This window comes from Pelodiscus sinensis, chromosome 2 (assembly GCF_049634645.1).
Source record: "Pelodiscus sinensis isolate JC-2024 chromosome 2, ASM4963464v1, whole genome shotgun sequence".
Classification (NCBI taxonomy): Eukaryota; Metazoa; Chordata; order Testudines; family Trionychidae; genus Pelodiscus; species Pelodiscus sinensis.
In genome coordinates this window covers 244,626,996-244,650,924 of record NC_134712.1, presented here as the reverse complement: position 1 = coordinate 244,650,924, position 23,929 = coordinate 244,626,996, and the positions used below count along the sequence as shown (strand labels likewise).

Genomic DNA, 23,929 nt, shown 5'->3' with positions numbered 1-23,929 from the left:
TAGTGAGGTATTTCAACATGACAGCAGGGGAAATAAAAATCACAGTTAATCAGTTAACTGGTTAAACCTTAGGTTTGAGCAATAAGCAGGATCCCAGGCAGGGGGTCCTGCAGCAGGAGCTGGCAGCCCCAAGCATGTGGTGGTGGTGGTGGGGGGGGAAACAGCTTCTGCTCCCAGCCGCCGCCCCCCCCCCACACACACAGTTGGGGCTGCCACTCCCAGCCCTCCCTGCAGTTGGGGCTACGGATGGCTGGCTCTCAACCCCCAAGGGGCTGTTGCAACCCTCCATCTGCGACACACTGCGGGGCTGCTTCCAGGTACTGGTTAACCAGTACCCATTCACATCCCTAATCGGCACGGCATCATGATGATGTAGTGCTGTCACAGTCCACTCCAGAAGTGGATGTATTATTTCTTTCATTTTTTCTTTATCCTTGACAAGCATGAAGGCTTTCATATGACTATATGAAAAGTGAGAACAGGCACATTACACGCTGAACTAGGGTTTACAGACCACACGTAAAGAATTAGGCTACCGCTATACTGCAGTTAAGGTCGATATAACACATGTTGCTCAGGGGTGTAAATAAATCCTCCTCCTTTCCCAAGCTGCAGCACATGCTCCAAATGGAAAATATGCTCAAATGGGGACTGACGGTCAAACAGGGATGGAGGGAAGAAAAGGCTGTCAAAAGGGAGGAAGCCAGTTTGCAGTTTCTGGAGACTGAACAAACCAGAGGGATTTGCATTGGAAGTCTGACCTAGTCAGAGGAGTAGGACTCATCTTTCCCATGTCCTCCCTCAATGAGAGAAAACAGATGAACACTGTGAAGAGCTCAATGGGTCTGTCTAGTTGCAGCCAGTATGAAACAGAATACTCCAGGGTTGTTCCTGGGACTGGCTTTGTTCAACATTCCTATTAATGACTTGGATGAGGGGATGAATTGAACACTGAGCAAGTTTTCAGATGGCACTAAGCTGAGAGAAAGGTAGATAGGTTGGAAGGTAAGGAGAGGTTACAAAGTGACCTAGACATATTGGAGGATTGGGCCAAAAAGTCTGATGAGGTTCAACAAGGACCAAGTGCAGAGTCCTGCGCTTAGGATGGAAAAATCCCAAGCACTGCTGCAAGTGAAGGATGAACTGGTTAAGCAACAGTTGTGCAGAAAGGACCTAGGGATTACAGTTGACTCATATCCAACTCCTTGTCCGTGTACCCTTGTTGCCAAGAAGGCTGACAGTATATTGGCCTGCATTAATAGGAGCACTGCCAGGAGACAGAGGGAAATTATCAGGGCTCGACAAATAATGTAATCTACTCGCCCGTGGCAAGTAGATTACAACCCAGAAGAGCTAGTGCAGAGCGATCTGCGCAGAGTGTAGAACCACGCGGCTGGCAAGCAGGGCTTGCTGCCGCTTGGCGAGCCCTGGAAATTATTATCCCACTATTCGGCATTGGACAGGCCACAGCCATTTCACTAGCAGGGTGGTGAAGCACCTAGGGAAGTGATAGGATCTCTATTCTTAGAGATTTCAGGCCAGGCTTGACAAAGCCCTGGCTGGGACAATTTAGTTGGGGCTGGTCCTGTACTGAGCAGGGGGACTAGATGACCTGCTGAGGTATCTTTCAAACCTAATTTCCTAGGATTCTAGGATAACTCAGGAATATCTGCCCAACTGAACCACTGAGCTCCTAGTCAGTCTCTCCACAGTGAGGGATGACAGGGGCTGTGACCACATCCCAAACCAAAGACAGATAGGAGGCAACCCAGAGAAGCCTGGTCAGGTGCACCAGAAACAAGTGACTGAGACACTTCCCCCCCCCCACCACCACCACCTTGTACTCTGGGCTGGGACGCAGGCCTCTTTCTTCCCCTACCTTTACCCTCTTCCCAATCATCCAGAGAATACCAGTGAACAGCTTAAATGCCTGGCTGCTGACCACCAGGAAAGCTCATCCCAGGAATTTCAAAATGGAAAAGGCTGTTGAGCCTTGGATCGTCCACTATGCCTGCTGGTATCTGAGTGGAACCCTAATACACATGCCAACAACAACTGTCACTTTTAAGACTTTTGTAAACTGTCTAGAGCTCAATGCAGGTTTTCAGCATCTTCAAGTCACCATTCTATTAACAAATGGTCTATGCTTCACACTGACAAGCAATCGTTACTAGTTCTAGCGGTTTGCTTTTTAGTCTTCTCCAGCCTCTACTCTGGTGGTGGGCAACTTGTGGCCCACCACGGTTCTATGCATCGCCCATGAATCATTTTATTTACTGTTGCTAATGCCCATGGTTGCCAAATTCTGCTGTTTGTCTATCTTTCTTTTCTATTGTATTACTAAAGTGACATGCATGTAAGGCAAGGGCCTTATGAAGTGAGGCGTATGCTGATTGCACACATGACAGAGCCATGCGCTCCCTTTGTATCCAATCAAAAGTGCTGCTACAGTTCAAGCCTCACACTGCAAATTCTAGGTAAGCAAGCATAGTTAGCAAAATACCCTATGCTAGGAGACAGTCTATTACAACAGTCTTGCAAACCACTGAGATAAAAGAGGGCCGCTCATGCGGCCCACATTGACCTAGTTCTGAGGAAATCATGAGAGTATCCAGCTAAAGAACAGGCAGGTCACCAAAAGCCCAATTAGAGTGTCTCAGACCTAAAAAACTAACTGAAGTACAAATGACATTTCAGATCTCTTTTGAGGTCTTGTCTGAAGTAGGAAATTGGGTCAATGTAACTATATCACTCAGAAATGTGAAAAATACACATCCAAACAAACCTAACCCGCCCCCCCCCCCCGACAAACAGAGAATCCTTGACCTTGAAATGTGCCTTTTGGGGAGCTGAATTTCCTACATTTACTAGGAGAATCCCTAATGTTGGTATAGGTAAAGTCTTCACTGAAGTGCAGTAGCAGCAAAACCTGCTGTGTTTTGAAGTGTAGACAAGTCCTAAATCTGAACACTGAGGTAAGAGACATAGCTAAAGGAATAAGAATGTATCTAAGACTGCAGTACAACTAGTAATGTAAAGGCAGGAAAAAATGCCCAAAGGTCCATATCACAGCAGAAATATCCAACTCCAATGTATCAATGTAACATCTAGGGAAGCCCCCCCTAGATGAAAAAATTGAACCAATGAAAAAAATTAAGACTATTCAGGAATGGTATGGCCCCAAATTAAGAAACTGACACTATTCAAGTGGGAAGACAAGCTGTGTGTCTCAAACACGGATAAATGGAGCCGATATGCTGTTTTTCAGCTAATTGTTTGCCATCCTCAGGAAACTCAGCAAGGCTTAACAGTTCAAACAACTTCCCATTCTTACTTTATTTCATCTCAGGCAAACTAATTCTCACACTTAATTTTCAAGTACAGTAAAACTCCGATGGTCCGGTATCTGATGGTCCGGCACCATCAGGAACCCGGAAGTGTTCCGGGCAGCCGGACCATTGGAGCTGCTCTGCCCCCAGCTTCTCCGATTGAGCCGATGCTAAAACTGACCAGTGGTTGAATCGCGGAATCCGGAGGCGGAACAGCTGGAGTGCTGCCTGGTTGGTCCCATAGCGCTGCCCCTTGGGGTTGCGGGACCCAACCCAGCAGCACCCCAGCTATCCCCCATTCAGCCACCGCTGAAATTGACTAGCGGCTGACTCCAGGAAGCAGGAGGCAGAGCAGCTCTGCCTCGGGCTTCCTGGAGTCAGCCCCTGATCAGTTTCAGCAGCGGATGACTTGGGTACACCTGGGACAGAGCAGCTGGGGTGCTGCCGGGTTGGTCCAGTAGCACCGCTCCTCGGCACTGGGGGACCAACCCGGCAGCCCCCCAGCTGCTCTGCCCCAGGCGTCCCCGATTCAGCCGCTGCTGAAACTGACCAGCAGCGGCTGAATCGGGGTCACCTGGGGCAGAGCCAGACTATCCAAGGGGGGGGGCTATGAGGGATCTGGGGTGGCATCCCCTCCACCCCAGATCTCTCATAGCTCCCCCTTCCAATAGTCCGGCAAATCTGATAATCCGGCACCCCCTGGGTCCTAAAGGTGCCAGATTATCAGAAGTTTACTGTATTTTGTGAACATAAATCAGACTGCACAAAACGTAAGTTTTTAAAGTTAGTAATTTAAAAAAATTAATATGCCACCTTTGTTTCGGAGGCAAATATTCTTTGACTTTATCAGGGTCTATGAAGGTATTGTATACTAAACAATAAACTGTAGTCACTAGGATTAATTATCTAACAGACAAGTTCTTCCTCCTATAAAGAAATTTTATTTTTTTAGGAAAATTGTCACTAACCTGGTTTCTGCTTAAATGCCTGTATCTTGTGAAGTCAGAAGAACCACCTTGCCATTTTCAGAAATTGCAGTGGTTGCAACTGCATTCTTATTTCACTTTAAGAGTAGTTTATGCCACAATCTGGGCTCTCCTTGGCTGTTGAAGTCGAACAGAGATCCCAGAAGTTAGTTTTGGGCAATTGTTTCTTCCCCCATAAGAAGTATATTCACATAGAGCAGAGCTACTCAACATGTGGCCTGTGGTGCAGTTTGAGTTTATGTGGGGCTCAACACACGGCCCGCAGGTGGGACTCTTTGAACATGGCCTCCACTGAGAACATGTTGCACAAGGGAAAGGTGTCTTCCAGGCAGGGTGAGCACTGAAAGACGCATGCGGATGGGCTGGCTGAATAGATGGTACAGGGTGTCGGTGTTTCTAACCCCAGGAAGGAGGTGCTGGGAGCACCGGGGCATTGTGGGAAGTGTTTTGTAATTCATGCTAGTCAGTGTGAAATAAGCTATTTGCATATCTATGCAACCACACTTAAGTTGCAACCCTCAGCATGTACTGCGACTATCATTGTGGCCCCCGGGACTTTCAAAGTTGAGTAGCCCTGACACAGAGTTTTGGGTTGCATTGTGCTCCTCTTGGCTCAGGATTTCGAAAGCCACGAGAGAGTTAGTGAAGAAAATGGAGTGCTCTCTCTTCCGTAAGTAGTATCCTCAACCTTCCTCTTCTGATAGTAATAGTGTGATCAAGGAATTTTCCAAACATCTAAAAAGAGACTGGGGTATGAATTAGAAATGTTAAATTTAGATAATCAGCTAATCGAATAGTCAATGGAATTTCTATTAGCTACTCAATTAGTCGATAAGGGGGCGCTCACTATCCTGCTTTAACTCTGCCTTTGAAATGTACAGGGGCTGCAGGCGGGGCATTTGCCTGGGGAGAGCAGGATGAGGGGTTTGAGTCCCACCTCCCCTCCACACCCCCTAGGAGCTGCCAGACAGCCAACAGAGGCTGCCCCAGGGATGGAGCTGCAGAGCTAAGGCAGACTTACTCCTGCACCACTCCTGAAAGCAACTGGCATGTACAGCAGCAGCTCCATGTGCTGCCCCTCATCCACAGACACCGACCCCACAGCTTCCACTTGGCCACAGTTCTCCATTATTGATCATTTCCCCTGCTGCACTTCTGTCTCTCCTGCCCCCTCGTCCCCCGCCCCGTGAGGAGGCAGTGCTGGGAGAAAACCAGCTTTTAATGCAGCTCCCCCCAGCACAGGCTCCTGCTCCCCTCCCCCGATGCCTCTGATACAGAGGCAGCAAGGGGAGAGAAGCAACTAGTCGCATATATCCCTAGTATGAATGAGTGCAAGGAAGCTAAAGCTCAATTCTCCTAGTAAGTGTTGGAAAGAGGGTAGTTTGGAAAAAAAGCAACTGGAGTATATGGGAAAGACTATGACTGACCTTGCAGATGAAAGTGTTTGAGAATCTGAACAGACACCTATGTTGCAAGTATGAGTAACTAGTGCACAATTATTGACAGATCATCAGTTTTTGGCAACAAGAAAGATGCACTTATTTGTACTTAGCAATGTCTCTTGGATATAGTCCTCTATGACAACTGATGCTTTGTCATCTCTAGACTAGTTTACTGAAATACAATTCTTGGGACATCTTAAAAATCTATTCAAAATAAAGACTATACAATGGGGAAGGCTGCTTTTTACCTAGAGTGTCAAACATTGCACCATGCTTATTGATCTGAATTGGCTGCTTGTTCAGCAAAGGTTTAACCCAGTGTTTCTCAACCTTTTTTTATATAAAAATATAAAATTATAAGTACCCCCAGTACCTACAGTTTTCAGACTTTTTTTTAAAACCGTTGCAACACATTTGTTTAAACAACTTAATTGTAGCCCGACAGATGATGAAATTTTGGGGTGTAAAGAGTACAAAAATAACAAAACACTATAAAACTTAACAAAAATTCAGCCTTCTCCAAATTTCAGTTGTGTTGATGTAACCCCCCCCCCCCCAGACTCCTCTCAAGTACCCCTAAGGGTCCTCTCGTACCACTGGTTGAGAAACACTGGTTTAACCTATGACTCTGAACAGCCCAGGTTCTGCCTACTCAAGAGACTCTCTCCATGCCATATAGCCAGAGTTAAGCTTGGTGTAGGAACTGAGCTGACGTGTTCTTGATTTGAAAGAACTGTTGGCAGAACAGTCTCTCATTTTGGAATTAGCTCCAACCTTGGTCAAAAATAGCTCTGCAGAACCTCCTGCAAAGTTCAAAGTTAAGGGAGCTTCCAAAAGGGACACCTTGCTTGAGAGTTTTAGGCAGAACATTTTCCTAATTTTTCTTGTATTTCAAGCCTAGATCAGTGTTTCCCAATTTTATTTGGCTATGGAACCCTTTTAAACTCAAAAGGATTTTGCAGAACTCCTAACAACAGTCATATATATGGAGCTGAAAAAGTAGATCACAAATAAGTAAGGATAATAATAAACAAATGCTAAACAAAGTCATGACATAGTATTATTGTTATGTATTGTAGATATGTAGATTAATCTACCAGTCAATTTGCGTATGTCATGGTTAAATTTAAATATAAGCAATCACACGATTATACTGAAGTATTCGCTAAAGCACTGCCTGCGAACTCTCATACAAGCAACTGGTTTGACAGCTGAAGCTTCAACTTTGTCAGACGTGGCGCTAGTATATGCATATTCAGTCACCCAGGTGATCCATGCTCCCTGAGAGTGAGTACGGAGATTTACAGTGGCATATAACAGACGATCACACCATTGACTGACTGCTCATGTAGGGCTGAGTAGTGACATCGTCCCCATTCTCTGGCTAAGCTGGCATTACACAAGGACACTTATCGTGGCAAACAAATGAAAATGGTTTTCAATCAAATTCATAAATGCTTAAATATTAATTATTTTTTTAAATCATAAAATGTTATTGTAATGGAATTTTCTCACTAAAGCCTTATTTTCACTTCGCGGAACCCCGGGAACACCATTTGGAAAACACTGGCTTAGATCAATTGCTGCTTTATCTGGCAGAAGTGGTCAATTTGTTTCTCTACCGAACAGAGCTTTAGAATCCATTGTCCATCTCCTAGATGGATAGTTATAAATCTTATTATCACTTTAATAACTTGCAGGTATAGCAGTTAAGAATGAAAGCCAAGTTTCAAAGAACCCTATAGTATTTGTGTAGGTTTATTAAAAAAAAAAAAAAATTCCACATCTGCAGAAACCAGTGCATGAAAAAAAAATTAAGACTATTCAGGAATGCTAGCCTAAAGGCTTCCCCTCAACTTACAGGGAGGGAACATCACTTGCAGTGTTCTACCCTTGCTGATCCCAGGATATTAGAGAAACAAGGTGGGTGAGGTAATATCTTTTATTGGACCAAGAAAAACAAGCTTGAAAGCTTGTCTTTCTTGGTCCAAAAATAGATATTACCTCACCCACCTTGTCTCTTTAGTATTGAGGAAGAAAGAATTGAGTGAGAATACATTTCTAGAATCAGTCGCTCAAATGGTAGAGGTATCAGGGACTCTAGTTTTATAGGCAATTAAGTCACGTTATTAACTTTTAAGCAGTTACATAATTTTATGTTAAACAGTCTAACCACCTACTTTTTAGCATGTATTCTTTTTATTACTGTGCACGTGACAGTTAAGAAGCACCCACTCTTTTGTAACATACCAGCATGTGTTACTCACCTATTCAACATGATTCAACTTTTGGAGACTTTTCTGTTGAACTGGGTGCTAACTGAGCAGATTCAAAGAATTAATTAGTTAACATTTATATTGCAGATGTTTCTAGAAGCCCCTGTTGTGCACGGATACACTACAATGATTTTATTCTCCTTGGTGTTTCCCCAGCCTCTTCTTCCAAATCATCTAAATAGAGGTCCTCACTGAAGGTTACATTTTTAGCTTTTACTAATCACAGAACTGACATGGTGAGTGACTTAACTATTAATTTTTAAAACTTTTCTTTTTTTGCACAGAAATTGTGTCTATTGAAACCCTAAGATCTACCTCAAGAATAGGGTAGATCATGCAGTTTGGACAAAAAAAGTTGACTGTAACTTAGTTTTAGACTGGTTCTGGGGGAATTCCTCTATTCAGCTTAATTTGCATGCGTCAACAGCAGCAATGCTGCACATGTTCAATGAAGTGATAAGGCCCAGGCCCAGCATTACAATGTCAACACTACCTATAAACCTTCCTAAATTTGGAGTGAGAAAAATCTTTAGAGACCAGCTGCCAAGAAGAAGGGATAGCCATGGAGACTGAAGCTAGGGCTGAGTCAGAAGTGAGAGAAACACACACACAGAAAACTGGACATTTAGCACACCAGCAGGATATTCCACCCAGAAAGGTACAAATCCATTTCAGAGGGAGAATTTAGCAGTAGGAGAGGGGATTATGTTTTGTGCTGATACCTGTGGGAGTATGGAGTTAATAGCAAAGAGAATCACTCCATAGCTTCCCTGAGCAAATGGAATTGCTGACCTCTATGTATGGTACCTAACTGGCATCCCAGCCATTACTGAAGTGATCTGAGGAAGTGGGTCTGGCCCGTGAAAGCTCATCACCTAAACAAACCATCTTGTTAGTCTTTAAAGTGCCTGTTTTTGATTACTGAAGTAGTTCTAGGCATACAATCATTCCATTTAAAACACACACAAAAAGCACACAGGAAAGCATTCATGTAACACTGAACCCTGTTAAAGTGAATGTTTTATATCAGACATTTCAACTTACTGTTAGCAGGAATGTTAGCTGACAGTGGGCCATGAACAACTAGCATCACTCCTTTCAGTAAGATACCAGACACATGACAATACTAATTAACAATACTTTCCACGAGACTACTTGTTGACCAGGAGACCTTTTTAAGAGGACTAGATGGAGTGTCCCAATGGGTCACTGATCCGCACTCTACCCCTCTCCTTGCCACGGGGCATCTTTGGAGCCGTTTGAATTTCACCTACTCCTGGGCCTGAGTCGCCGCGTCAAACCCGATAGCCCTGAGGACAGACACGGAGCCAGGCAGCGCTCTCACCTCTAGGATCGAGCACGGGGCGAGCAAGGCGGCTCCTTTACCTAACACAGAGCAGTTCCTGGCGGCACTGCGCACTTCTACTGCGCTCCAGGCTCCCCTGCTCAAGAGAAGCCACCGGAGCCCCGCTCCCGCGGGCGGCCGGGCTTACATATGGCCGGGCGGGGGGGAGCTCAACGCGCGAGGTGCGACACCAGCCCGTAGGACGCTCTGGAGAGTGCTGCGGCAGGACAGGGAAGCCTTCTCCCCGGGCTCGGCCAGGCTCGCTCAGAGCCCGCTCTCCGCCGCCGAGGAGCCTCACCCACGGCTATCACAGCGAGAGGCAGCCACCCCGGCACTCAGCAGTAGCCGCCGCAGCCTGGAGACGGCAAGTTTCCTAGGGCCGCAACCCGGTCCCTGCCTGAGCTCCCTCTCCGGGAGCCCCAGCCCCGCGCGCCCGGCGCTCACCCACACTCCGGTAGCCCAGGATCGCGATCTTGCGGGACTTGGACGGCGGCATCTTCTCCCCGCCCGGCCCCGACCCTCATCAAGGGCGGCGGCTCCGGCTGAGGCAGCGGCGCGGCGGGGGGGTGGCGGGACCGGACTGGAGACCCCGAGGGCGACAGGAAGAGGAGACGACGACGAGCGACATGCAGGGACCGGCAGCCGCACCGACCGCACGGGGCTCCCTACGCGCAGCAGCGACGCTGTCCTCACGTGACCCCTACATTACCACCCGCACGTAGCTGAACGTCGTTACGTCACAGACCGAGTCTGAGACCGCGACGTTAAAAACCGGCCGGAAACGCGACCGCGCGGAAAACTCGCTGCGTCATCCTCTGCCTTCGCACCGCCCCCTTAGCCGCGGACCATGGGCCCCCTCTGATTGGGCCTGAACCCTAAAGTGGGTTATAGTTCCCGCCCCGGCATTGGTAGCAAAGGATGAGCGCTGACTAGTCAGCGCTAGCGATTGGCTGTATTTGAAAGGTGAGGCGGGGCTTCGTGATGGGGCAGCTAAATCGTGATTGGTGGAGACGGTAGAGTCGCGCATGCGTTGAACGTTGGGGCTTCATCGAGGTTGATTGGATTAGGCTCAATCGGCCTTGAGCTCTGAGACTGTGGAGGAGGTGGGGCTGCTCAGAGGGAGCGGGCGCGCGGGTGTGGTGGCGGTTGAATATGCTTCTAAACCGTCCTGCCACGCGCCGCGTCGGGGCGGGGCGTCCAAACCTGTTAGAGTAATTCCCGCTGCGCGCGGAGTGACGCCGCGCCCGGCCCGCGGGCCGTAGATTCCCCATCCCTGTCGTAGGACCTGAGAGTCCAGGGCAGCGCACGCCTGTTTTGGAATGCAGCCGGGCAGCAGCGGTGACCAAAAAAGGGCAAACGCAGTTCGGTACGGTACGGTCTTAAAAGCGTAACTTGCTTTTAAAAATTCAGTTTGAATTTTTTGAAAGTTGAAAAGCCAAGGACACTGTTTCTGTGCATTGAAATTAAGATGATGAAAATCCGCATTTCTCTTCTTCATAGTCGTTTCCAAGTTGTACTTTGTCACTGTCAGCTGTAAACCTGTGAAAGAGCCCTCACAATTTGCTCCCTTGCAGACCTATCAGCGTTATGAACAACCTCCCTTCCCGAGTGTTTGTATCTGAATTTCTGCTGTAGCATCCTGCATCATGAAACAAATCTTTCTTGACTCCCTGTCTTCTAGCCTCCAAACAGCCTCTCCAAGTGCTGCAGCAGCAGCAGGTTCCCCACAGACCAGGACCTGCCAGTTAAATGGCACCAGACCCTGGCAGAAAAACATACAGAACCTACAGGTGTATTTCGAGATGTATGATCAACATTCTCCACAACGCATCATTCAATATCCACAGGGTCTATCACAGTAGTCCTCAACCATTTGAAGTTGCTGGGCGCCAGGGGGTGGGGACACTTGCACGCCGGGGGACGGGACCCCCCATAGCTGTGTGGCAGGGGGCAGGGCCCCCCCATGCGCCCCAGGACCGGCGCCCTCTCCAAGGGCTACACGCCTATGGCCAGCCTCCCCCCCCCCCAAGCGCCGTGTGCCTGGAGCGTGGGCGGCCTTTTCACCCCAGGTCCAGCACCCCCCCAAGGGCTGCACTCCCGGGGCCAGTGCCCCCCCCCAAGCACCCGGGGCCGGCGCTCCCCCCATGCGCTGCACGGGCAGCCAATCCGTGGTGCTCCCGAGGCTGGCGCTCACTGTGTGTCATGCGCCCGGGACCAGCTCCGGCACCATGCATGCGCCACGTGCCCGGGGCCAGACCAGCTCCGAGCACTTGGCGGGTGCACACAAATGCACCGTGTTGTGGACCACTGGTCTATCACATGCCTATCACAACATGTGGTATATACCTGGGGCTGTCACTACCAATATGCAGCTGCATGGGCCACCACTAAATTTGTGGCAGCAAGTTGCCCCAAATTGCATATGTAGTGTTATGGACTTTGGCAGCCAGCCCCAATCTCCTGGCTGCCCCTCTGATTGCTGTTTGTGTTAGGGGAAGCAGGGCTGGGACACAGACATCAATCCGTTAAGCCCCATTCCATTCCTCTTAATGTCCACTCCACCCTTCCCCTCTCCCCCCCCCCCAACCTCCTTCCCCATGTGACACAGACCGGGGGATTAACAAGTGGCTTGTGCCAGGCTGCCCCCACACTCTCCAACAGCTAACCCTAGCCTGCTCTGCTCCACCAGTTTCCACATGTGTTGCCATAGGAAGTGAGTTATGTGGGCTGGAAGTGCTCAGGCATCATGGATATTCAGGGCTGGAGGCTTGTTTCCAGCAATGTTAACTGCAATACTGCCTGTTTATGATTGTGATGATTTAAAAAAGCTGGGTGCAGAACAACCTTTGCAGCAGGAAGTTTGTTTGTAAATAGAGGCAGAGCGGTTAAGATAACAAAAGGCTCACCATTAAAGTAAACTAAGGATCATTTTTGATAATACCAAAAGCATTGTCAGGTACTTCAGTCAAAAGATAAGAAACAAAAGGTGGGTTGTAAGTATCAGAGGAGTAGCCCTGTTAACACTCTTTACTAGGGAGTTTAGAGACAGAGTTTGAGAGGGACTAGATACACGTAACACTCTTTAAACTAAAACCAAAACCACCTGATTTTAAATAATAACCATTAAAAATTATAAGCTCTAGGAGTAAAAAGAGAATGCAGGCAGAAGCCCGTCAGCAGAGTGTGGTTTATTTATCCGGTTTATTGCGCCCAATGTAGCATGTATGATTACCTGCCTTATGGGCAGGTGAATATGTGTGCATTCTGTGCAAGAAGCTCCTGGCCCTTAGGGACTATGTACTGCAATTGGAGACCAGGGTGGCTGAACAGGAGGCAGAGAGGTACATAGATGAGACTTTCCAGGACACAGTAGAATGGTCCCATTCCTAGGGTGCTTATCTTATTTTGATTAAAATAGCATATTTCAAAATTTAGCACGTCTACACAGTGCCAAATTTCAATATAACATTCTATTTCAAGATATCCCCTTAACTCTCATGGAACAAGGGTTACAGGGATGCTGAGATGGGTCTAGAATTAGCAGACGTGCTATTTCGAAATAGCGGGCACATTCAAAAGAAAGCGGGATAGCTATTTCGGGATACTTCCAGTTTCCCGAAATAGCTCTGCTGTGTAAACATACCCTCCGTCAGGCAGCTTCTGTGCTGTTGAGGAGGGTGAAAGTCTCAGGGAAGGAGAGCTGTTACCACTCAAGAGACAGATCTTAAAGTAATTGGCTGCGTCTAGACTGGCATGATTTTGCGGAAATACTTTTAACTGAAAAGTTTTTCTGTTAAAAGTATTTCCGCAGAAGAGCGTCTAAATTGGCATGGATGCTTTTGTGCAAAAGAACCGTGCCCAGTATAGACGTGCTTTGGCGCAAGAAAGCTCCGATGGCCATTTTAGCCATCGGGCTTTCTTGCGCAAGAAATTAAGGTGCCTGTCTACACTGACCCTCTTGCTAAAGTATTCTTGCGCAAGAGGGCTTATCCCTGAGCGGGAGCGTCAAAGTATTTGCGCAAGAAGCACTGAATTCTTACATTAGAACGTCAGTGCTCTTGCGCAAATTCAAGCGGCCAGTGTAGACAGCTGGCAAGTTTTTGCCGAAAAGCTGCTAATTGAGCTACCCAGAGGGCTTCCTGGCTGGGGAGGGGCACGCCTTCAGCAGCAAAAGCTCCCTGCTCAAGACAATAAGGCTACGTCTACACTGGCCCCTTTTCCAAAAGGGGCATGCTAATTTTACAGGTCGTACTAGGGAAATCCGCGGGGGATTTAAATATCCCCCGCGGCATTTAAATAAAAATGTCCGCCGCTTTTTTCCGGCTTTTAGAAAAGCCGGAAAAGAGCGTCTACACTGGCCCCGATCCTCCGGAAAAAAGCCCTTTTCCGGAGGATCTCTTATTCCTACTTCAAAGTATACTTATTCAAAGTAGGAATAAGAGATCCTCCGGAAAAGGGCTTTTTTCCGGAGGATCGGGGTCAGTGTAGACGCTCTTTTCCGGCTTTTCTAAAAGCCGGAAAAAAGCGGCGGACATTTTTATTTAAATGCCGCGGGGGATATTTAAATCCCCCGCGGATTTCCCTAGTACGACCTGTAAAATTAGCATGCCCCTTTCGGAAAAGGGGCCAGTGTAGACGTAGCCTAAATGTGATGGTAGGGAATGGGACATTAGGAGGAAGGAGGGAAGAGAGGGAGTAAATTCATGGCTGGGATGGGAGGGGGACAGAGAAGAGGGGAGTTTGGAGTGTACAGTAAATAGGAGAGAGGAGAAGTTTGATTACAGCGATCTGTCAACAGAGGGATGCAAATCAAGCACGTTGAAATTGCTAATGAAGCCAGGATTTAAATATCCTGAAAAAAAACCCCAGCAGTCTAGATGAAAATAAAGCCTTTTTTGACCAATCCTATATTCCCCAAAAACTGAGGTTTACAGGATCTGTTGAAAAAGGCTTTATTTTCGACAGATCCGCGTCTAGACTGCTGGTTTTTTTGCGTTTTTTTTTCCGAAAAAACTTTGTTTAGAAAAAGTGGCGACCATGTTTATGCTAATGAGTCGCAGGATATTTAAATCCTGGCTTCATTAGCAATTTCGACGTACCTAATCTGTATCTCTCTGTCAAGAGAAAGGTGTAGTCTAGACACACCTAGTGGTATTTCAGCACATCAAGTGACAGTCTCAAGGGGATCTCTGTGACTGAACCTGTTACAACCTGCACAACATCTTCAAAAAAGAGAATTTCAAGTGTCTAAAGTCATAATTTTACTAGTCATGAAAAATTACAGACTGAACAGAGACACTAGATTGAAATGGTTACCATCTAGTTCCCACTAACACACACACACTCTTTCCTTTCCTTTCTGTGACTAGAGGGCTGTGTCTACACTGGGCCACTTATTCCGGAAAATCAGCCGCTTTTCCAGAATAAGCTGCGTGCTCTCTACACTGGCCCTTGAATTTCCGGAAAAGCAACGATGCTCTACTGTACAAAATCAGCCGCTATTCCGGAAAAACTATTCTGCTCCCACTCGGGCATAAGTCCTTATTCCGGAACACTGTTCCGGAAAAGGGCCAGTGTAGACAGCCCAGTAGTCTTTTCCGGAAAAAAGCCCCGATCGCGAAAATGGCGATCGGGGCTCTTTTCCGGAAAAGCGCGACTACATTGGCCACAGACGCTTTTCCGGAAAAAGGTCTTTTCTGGAAAAGCAGCCTGCCAATGTATTCCGTTGAATATGTATTCCAAATAGTATTCCGTTTTAAGCATTTCCGGAAATTCATGCCAGTGTAGACACAGCCGAGGAGTGTAGACGGCCCCCTTCATTTTGAATGAGCCGTTGAATATGTGTAACTACAGGAGGCCCCCAAGATGCGACCACCCAAGTTCTGACCCCCCCGCATTTTTGTAAGTGTGGAAGGGACCGGAACCCCCTGACTTACATCCTAGGCCCGCATTTATTACAGCGCATGACACCTACCGTAAATGCTGGTTTGAGTTACGATGCCCTTGACTTGCGACGCTTCCTCTGGATCCAATCGTGTCACAAGTCGGTGGCCGCCTCTACTTATGCACAATCTGTATTTAGCTGTAATACTGAGAGCAAGTCTGTACTTAAAAATTAAGTGTGCTTACTGTCTATGTTCAGTCACCACAGTAATTAAATGAAATGTTCAAATAAGCACTGCACCCCTCCTGTCATCAGGAGCACATTCACTGATTTAATAGTGTGGGGGCATTGACACCTTGGAGCTCCAATACCAAAGGCTGACCAACTTGGGGTTGGGGAGAGAAAATTGTTCTTTGCTCTTTATTACAATGCTCTGAAGTGTTATTTGGAGTAGTAACAGGCAAAATGCTTTCAGAAAATAGATATTTAATTTGATTATGCCCTTTTAAGCACCTAATTGGTACCAAAGATCACAGATTCTGGATGAGGGAGGAAGGTACTTATAGTTTGTGTCCTGTTTAGGTCTGAACTACATTAAAAAGTTTTGCCACTTAGGAATATGTGTGTCACTGGGTGTGTACTCCCAGCCCCCTAAGAGGCAGGCAGTAGGCTTCTCAAAGAGTGCTCTACCCTATGCCATCTCAGTCCCTTCAGCTCAGGGCCAATCCCTGCACCATCTCCAATTTGGAAGTATGGCCTAGCATCCACTGATAGGGTTGCCAGGTGTCTGGTATTGAACCGGACTGTCCAGTATTTTCACCTCCTATCCAGTAAAAAGATTAAGAAGAAAACAGACACCTGATTTTTTTCCCAGCCAGGAGACGAAAATTCCGGGCTATCCGGCTCAATACGGATATGCAGCTTGGCAACCCTAGTGCTTATCAGGTTCCACAGAGGAGCTGTCCAGCTTGGCGCAGGGAGGCAAGATGACGGGTGGCTGCCAAAAAGCCTCACCACATGGTTTTTAAAGGGGCCAAGGTGGTGGGGTTTTTTTTTTTTTCTCAACAAACTTTTCTAGCGTGTTTTTTGTTGTTGTTCAGTATTTTTTCTGAAACCATCTGGCAACCCTAGCCACAGACAGTAAAACACCCTTTCTTGAAGGGCAGCGGGGCCCAGTGGCCAGGGTCCATGCTCACTCCCTCCCCTTAGAGCAGTGAAGCTTAGCGGCCCAAGTCAAAACTCACTCCCTTCCCCTACGGCAATGAGGGCTAGCGGCTAGAGTCAGTAGTAGTCAGTACTCTCTACTCTCAGGGTAGTAAGGCCTAGTGGCCAGAGTCAGTAATCACGCTCTCTCTGTTCTTAGGGCAATAAGGCCTGGCAGCCAGATTCAGCAATCACTCCCTTCCCCTAGGGCAGTAAGGCTTACCAGCCCATTAGTAGTCACAGCTGCAGCACCCTCCCTTGGGAGTTAATGGGGTTGGGTTAGGGGGACCAGGGCCCACCCTCTCCACCAGGTTCCAGCCCAGGGCCTGTCAGTGGTGGGTGTGTCTCACCATTAGCTCAGCATGGACTCACGGTGGTCAGCTTCTTCTCATTTCCTCTGGGCTGAGGGCTTCTCTGGGAGTATGTCTAGACTACATGGTTCCGTCGACAGAGCCATGTAAAATAGTTTATTCGGCATAGTCAAAGAAGCGGGGATTTAAATAATCCCCACTTCATTAAAATCAAAATGGCCACTGCGCTGCGCCGACGATCAGCTGATCCAGCACAGCACGGCAGTCTAGACAGGGGAAGCCTTTGCCGAACACGTATCGGAGTGGTTGACAAAGGCTTCTCTTGTCGACCACGCCGCGTCTAGACTGCTGCACTGTGCCGGATCAGCTGATCGTTGGCGCAGCACTGCAGCCATTTTGATTTTAATGAAGCGGGGATTATTTAAATCCCCGCTTCTTTGACTATGCCGAATAAACTATTTTACATGGCTCCGTCGACGGAGCCATGTAGTCTAGACGTACCCTGGCTGTTTTCCGCTGACTGGCCTCCATGGTTCAGTCCATCCATAGCTCTTCCTGCAGTGTTCTGGTAGCAGCTACTTCCTCCACAGTGGTCAGCCTGACTGAGCTGTTCCACCAGCCATTACACTGTCCTCCAGCTGCAGCATGCCCAGCAGGGCTGTGAGGGTGGGGCTCTTTTGGCCTGGTAGCCTTGATTAACCCTTGCAGGTCCAGTGTAGCCTTTAAGGCTCTTCAAAGAGCACTTTACCCCATGCATGTCTCAGTCCCTTCAGCTCAGGGCCAATCACTGATCCCTGTCTCCAACTAGGTAGTCTGGCCTAGCAGCCACAGACAAACACCCTTTCTTGAAGGGCAGTGGAGGGGAGCAGGGGGGAAACACATACCTAATAGATATAGCTATGCCAGCAAAAGTCCTTACTATAGATGCAGTTTACTTTATTCAGGGAGCTGATGTATCCTATATCAGCAGAAGCACTCTTGCTGATGGCAAGCTGCATCTACCCTGTGAGGGTTAGCTGGTATCTGTACTGGCAAATCCTTTCTAGCACAAACAGGGCCTGTTCAATTACTTGTTTTTCCAGTTACTATTTACCCAGCCAACCATCCATGAAAAAATGGCAAACAGAAAATTGAAGGAAAAAAACATTCGTGTTTCCCTCTGGTTTTCCCAGTATAGCTTGTCAGACTGCCTTCTAGATTGTAAATTCATCAAGGCAGAGACAATTGTGATTATATTGTGAAAAAGCATGTTGTTAGCCTTTAATGAGTAGTTGCACCAACAGAAAGAAGTTCTCTTGTATGAGAACATAGATCCTATGAGATACTATTTTAAGATAGTGAGATGTAAGATAGCATGATGTGGATAGCAATCTGCTGATGATGCAGCACAGTCATTTGCCCTTGACATTTATGTATGAACTCTGTTTCCATTCATTAGGGGATGAATCCTACCTCCTCTTCTATGAAGGACTGAATGTGGAGATGTGGAAAAAGAGGTGGTATGTAGGATCTGTGCCCCTGTATGCCTCCTGGTGCCTCACTTGACAGTAGCTACCAGTATATAGGCTATAGAGGTAGAGGATCTGATGCTGTGAAGACACTCCTGGTCTTCCCTACCTTCAGGGGTAATTAGAACTGCAAAGTGCTACTCTGCCCATAGTGGTGCAGTACCAGCTGCAGAGCAACTCTGCAGTTTGAGAGGCAGAATACTTTCCTCTCCCCCTTGCATCTAGTAGCTATTGTACAGTCCAGTGTCTGGGTCATTTCCTAGATGGCAGAATCAAAAATAGCTGGGCTGCTTTGCTGGTGTTTTATTATTTTAATTGTTGTGCATCATTTACTATGTTTGGAGGACCTTGTTGGTGCCTGTTGTAGCCTTAGCTGTGCCTTCTAATCTGCACATCCCCTTACAACCAGTCCTGAGATATATGGGCACTGTTCCCTGCTCCTCCCTCCTTCCAGCATTCAGAAAATATTTGATATTTAAAAAGCAAGTCAGACACACACACACCCCCGGACAATTCTGGGCATGGCTTGGTAAACAGTAATCATTCTCTCTCCAGGGGATATCCTCCCCCCTTCTTTTTTCCTCTTTCGTCTCCTGGACCATTCTCATCTCTCCACTGTTTCTCTCTCCCATTAACTTCAACTCACTGCCTCTCTCCACCAGGTGGGAACAGGCTGGCATAGGCACTGCACTGTTTTCCGACCCTCTCTCCAACTGCTCAGTCTCAACTGTCATTCCCGATTGCAGTGAAACCTTGCCTCGATTCTTACCTCCTCCTCTTCCTCCTCATAAAAGTCCTTCTGCCCAAACACTATGCATGTTTGTTAAAAAACAGTCAGAAGGAAAAGGTTACCATGCCATTTCCCCTCCTAAGACATTGTGCCATTAAAGTACAAGCCCATGTAGAGTTATAGTTTCTCTTGTAGCACTCCATTAAACTGGGAAGTCCAGCCCATTGCACCATTCATTCAGGCTACATCTAGACTACAGTGTTTTATTGGAAAAAGGTACACATTGTGCTCTGCAATTTGTGTACCTTTTTCCAATAGTTTTGTCAGAAGAGGCTTTTCTGAAATTTGACCTGTCTACACTGGGCCAAATTTCTGAAAAACCTCCTCTTTGAGAAGAACCCTTCTTCCTCATGGAATGAGGAAGACAGGGCTTCTGAAAGAGTGCGTCTGCTCTTCCGCAAAAAAAAGCAGAAGAGCAGATGCGTTCCCTGGACGCGGCGGAGTTTTTCCAGGATACCTCTGGTATCCCGGAAAAAGTCGGTAGTCTAAACGTAGCCTCACTGCGTGCAACCAATCCCGGACACAGCCATCCCTTGGTCAATGGTCTAGCCTCTCCCTGCATGTATTTGGATAGTTGGCATCACAGACGTTTGCAATTTTGCTTAGGTCCTATAAAATGTACTTATAATTGGCAAAAGAGGGGCTAACTCCATGGCGGGCAACCTGAAGCCCACAGGCTACATGCAGCCCATTGGGGTTCTGTGTGTGGCCCACGATTCCAAGACATTTTATTTACTGTTGCCCATACACTGGGTTGCCAGATTCCTCTGGTTTCCATCTGTGTAGTTTTTTTCCTACTGGCATTACTAAAGTGACATGCACTTAAAGCAAGGACACATGAAGTGAGGTGCACACAAAACTGCATGTGAGAGCTGTGCGCTCCCTCTGCATCCAATCTAAGTGGTGCTACAGTTAGACAAACACTAGTCAGTGATGGCCTATATGGTGCTTGGCCCTCCAACGAGTGCAAGGAACTGGACTTGTTGACCACTCAAAGTTCTTTCCAGTTCTAGTATTTTGATTCAATTGGCACACACCTAAATTCTAGATACACATGCACATTCGGCATAACTACCCTCTCCTGGCTGACCATATTGGTTACGACAATCTTGTGGCCTGCTGAGCTGCTACCAGAAAAACATCTCTGTTCTTTTGACTTTCTGTCAAAAGAACGCAATTGCAGTGTGGACATAAGTGAAGTTTTTCTGGAAAAATGGCTGTTTTCCGGAAAAACTCTGCAGTGTAGCCATACCCCAAAAAAAGCAAATTCTGAGGCAGATTTGGGTGGCAGTGGGGAAAGGACAGATGGGAACCTTCTTTTCTTGACCATTTCCACATCTGCATAGATGAGGTTGCAGAGGAAAAACTGAAATGAATTTTGCCCTGGGCTAGGAAATTATTGGTTAGAAGCCCACTTCAGCAAAGCACACTTAAGCATGTGTTTAGGTGCCACTGAACTCAGGAGGCACCAGGAGGGTGCAGGGCTAAGGGAAGGTGCAGGTGCCAGGGGATTGTGGGGGTGAAGCAGAAGGGCAGACACCTGCAGGGAAGGGACCAGCACCAGAGGAGAGAGACAGGACAGATGTGTAGAGGGAGGTGTTAGAAGAAGGGATGAGGAGGGGTAGCTCACATGATCAGAGTGGGGCTACTGGAGGAGTGGGCACAGGGGGAGAGAAGGGCTGGTGGAGGGGGGCAGGTCACAGGAGGGCTGAGGGCAGTGAGAAGGGCAGGAGTCAGGACAGCAGAGGAGGGTGAGGAGTTGGGGGAGGCACCAGGGGAGCTGATGGAGCAAGGGGAGGAGACATGGCAGCAGAGGGAAAAGGTAGAGGTTTTTAAAATATTTATTAATAACTTGGATGCCACAGTGGCACATCCAAACAAGCCACATGAACTCAGTAATGGTGCACAACACAAAATTCATTCTGCTCATGGGAGGAAACTCTTAGGCTATGTCTACACTGGCGGCTTCTTGCGTAAGAACATCTTGTACAAGGGTTCTTGTCCAAGAAGGCGTCCACGCTGCCATGTGCGAGCTGTGCTTTTACACAAGAGCATCCATGATAGTGTGAACGCTTTCTTGTGCAAGAAAGCTCTGATGGCCATTTTAGCCATACGGGTTTCTTGCGCAAGAAATCCCTGCCGAGCATCCACACTGCCCTCTTGCGAAAGAGAGCTTACACCTGTTAGAATAGAGCATAGCTCTTGCACAAGATGTCCTCTCTTACCATGCCGTACTGTAAATTTCCTTGCGCAAGAGCAGGCGGGCAGTGTGGATACTCTGTGGGTTCTTGCGCAAGAACGGCTGTACTTGCGCAAGTAGCCACGAGTGTAGACATAGCCTTAGAGGGAACACTTCCCCCAGCCTCTCTGCCCCCGAGTTAATGTCTCACACATTGGGTTAATGCAATTGCAGGATAGTTGCATGAGGTGGGTTTGGTGGGGGCCAAACTAATCTCTGTTGGTAGGAGGATGGTGGGAAAAGTCCTTCAAGAGGGGTGACATGACCCCTTTTACTTCTGGTCATGTGTCCATCTTGCCCCGAGTGTGTTACCTCCAGCGGCCTGGTTAATGGGGGTTGGGGCGTGGTTAACAGCGGTTAGGGGTGTGGCTAATGGGGCACCACCAAAAATTATACAAACCTGCCGTCCCTGCCGAAGTCTCCTCCATAGTACCACAATCTGCAGACAAGGACCACACTGGGCAATATTATGGTTAGGTAGTTTATGCAATCTTGACTAAACACTAGCTAATCAGGGAAAATGTACCCCGGGCCCAGCAGTCCTTCACCAGCATTGCAGTCTTCCACCCTGAGTAGCAATGCTTTGTGCATACTAAAGAGGGAAAGAAGAATTGGGGGGCAAGTGATATGTAAAAGTAGAGAACTCATTTATTTGCATTGATTTTCATGTTTAATGGATGTTATGCACTTTATTTTATTCTAGCATTTTGGTGTTAAAATGGTAGCTGGCCTGCCTGACAATGCTTTATTTATTTTTATAATACACTATGTTCGCAAATAAGGGAATACTTTTATTAATAAAGTTTGCTACCATCAGTGCATCATATAGCATGTATTTTGAAGAAAAATAGACATGATAAAGCACACCTGGGAAGCTGTATCAAACAACTGTCATACAAACCACCACTGAATAAGTAGTTATCCACAATTAACAATTCCTAACAATCATAGAATATTAGGACTGGAAGGGACCTTGAGAGGTCATCAAGTCCAGTCCCCTGCCCTCATGGCAGGACCTATTACTGTCTAGACCATCCCTGATAGACATTTATCTAACCTACTCTTAAATATCTCCAGACATGGGGATTCCACAACCTCCCTAGGCAATTTATTCCAGTGTTTAACCACCCTGACGGTTAGGAACTTTTCCTAACATCCAACTTAAACCTCCCTTGCTGCAGTTTAAGCCCATTGCTTCTTGATCTATCCTTGGAGGCCAGGAAGAACAATTTTCTCCCTCTTCCTTGTGACACCCTTTTAGATACCTGAAAATTGCTATCCTGTCTGTCCCCTCTCAATCTTCTCTTTTCCAAACTAAACAAGCACAATTCTTTCAGTTTTCCTTCATAGGTCATGTTCTTTAGATCTTTAATCATTCTTGTTGATCTTCTCTGGACCTTCTCCAATTTCTCCACATCTTTCTTGAAATGTGGTGCCCCAGAACTGGATACAATACTCCAAGTGAGGCTAATCAGTGCAGAGTAGAACAGAAGAATGACTTCTCGTGTCTTGCTCACAACGCAACTGTTGATACAACCTAGAATCATATTTGCTTTTTTTGCAACAGCATCACACTGTTGACTCATATTCAACTTGTGGTCCACTATGACCTCTAGATCCCTTTCTGCCATGCTCCTTCCTAGACAGTCGCTTCCCATCTTGTATGTATGGAACTGATTGTTCCTTCCTAAGTGGAGCACTTTGCATTTCTCTTTATTAAACTTCATCCTGTTTACCTCTGACCATTTCTCTAACTTGCTAAGGTCATTTTGACATATGTCCCTATCCTCCAAAGAAGTTGCAACCCCACCCAGTTTGGTATCATCTGCAAACTTAATAAGCGTACTCTCTATCCCAATATCTACGTCATTGATGAAGATATTGAACAGTACGGGTCCCAAAACAGACCCTTGCGGAACTCCACTTGTTATCCCTTTCCAGCAGGATTTAGCACCGTTAACAACAACTCTCTGACTACGGTTATCCAGCCAATTATGCACCCACCTTATCGTGGCCCTATCTAAGTTATATTTGCCTAGTTTATCAATAAGAATATCATGCGAGACCGTATCAAATGCCTTACTAAAGTCTAGATATATGACATCCACCGCTTCTCCCTTAATGTTCCTGTACAATTGAGGTGTCCCAAACTAATCAGGTTGCATAGTCCAGGACAGTAAGTATATATTAGTGGCCCTGGATCATCTTCTCCGGGGGCCCACTAGATCCATGGCTATGCCTTCAAACAGGACCTCTATGATGGGAAGGGGTACTAATGGTGCACTCAGGTGGGGCCGGGGACTGTGTGTCTGACATTCCAGACAGGATGCACAATACCTGCAGACCTCTTAATGCACTCCAGGCCAGAAGAACCTTCGTAGGACCCATGCTAAGGTCTTTTCTACTCCCAAGTGCCCTCCCGAAAGATGACTATGAGCAAGGCTGTACCTCCTCCCCCTGCACTGTCACAACTTGGTACAGGAGATCTTTCTTTATTATGAAGTGGAGTCTGGACCCCTGGGTCTACCCTTCCACCGGGACTCCATCTATATCTGTCCCTTCTTTACATTGTCATAATTGGGGTCTTCAGCTTGATCCCATCTGAAATTTAACCTC

The 23,929-nt window shown here is 47.1% G+C and overlaps 1 protein-coding gene and 1 long non-coding RNA gene across 4 annotated transcripts in view; one reads left to right on the top strand and one right to left on the bottom strand.

Moving 5' to 3' along the window:
* Window positions 1-10,112, bottom strand: part of RHEB (Ras homolog, mTORC1 binding) — a 61,028-nt gene extending 50,916 nt beyond the window's left edge. Inside the window, exon 1 of one of the 2 annotated variants that reach the window (XM_075922821.1) lies at window positions 9,823-10,112. In XM_075922821.1, coding sequence (XP_075778936.1) covers window positions 9,823-9,874 — 52 coding nt within the window. In that variant the 5' untranslated portion in view covers window positions 9,875-10,112. The remainder of the gene's footprint in view (window positions 1-9,822) is intronic. The other variant, XM_025180743.2, reaches the window with a different exon arrangement.
* A 90-nt stretch (window positions 10,113-10,202) lies between these two features.
* Window positions 10,203-23,929, top strand: part of LOC142827398 (uncharacterized) — a 67,046-nt gene continuing 53,319 nt past the window's right edge. For both annotated transcript variants that reach the window (XR_012902127.1, XR_012902128.1), the window contains exons 1-2: window positions 10,203-10,341; window positions 18,215-18,275. This is a non-coding gene — a long non-coding RNA (uncharacterized LOC142827398). The remainder of the gene's footprint in view (window positions 10,342-18,214; window positions 18,276-23,929) is intronic.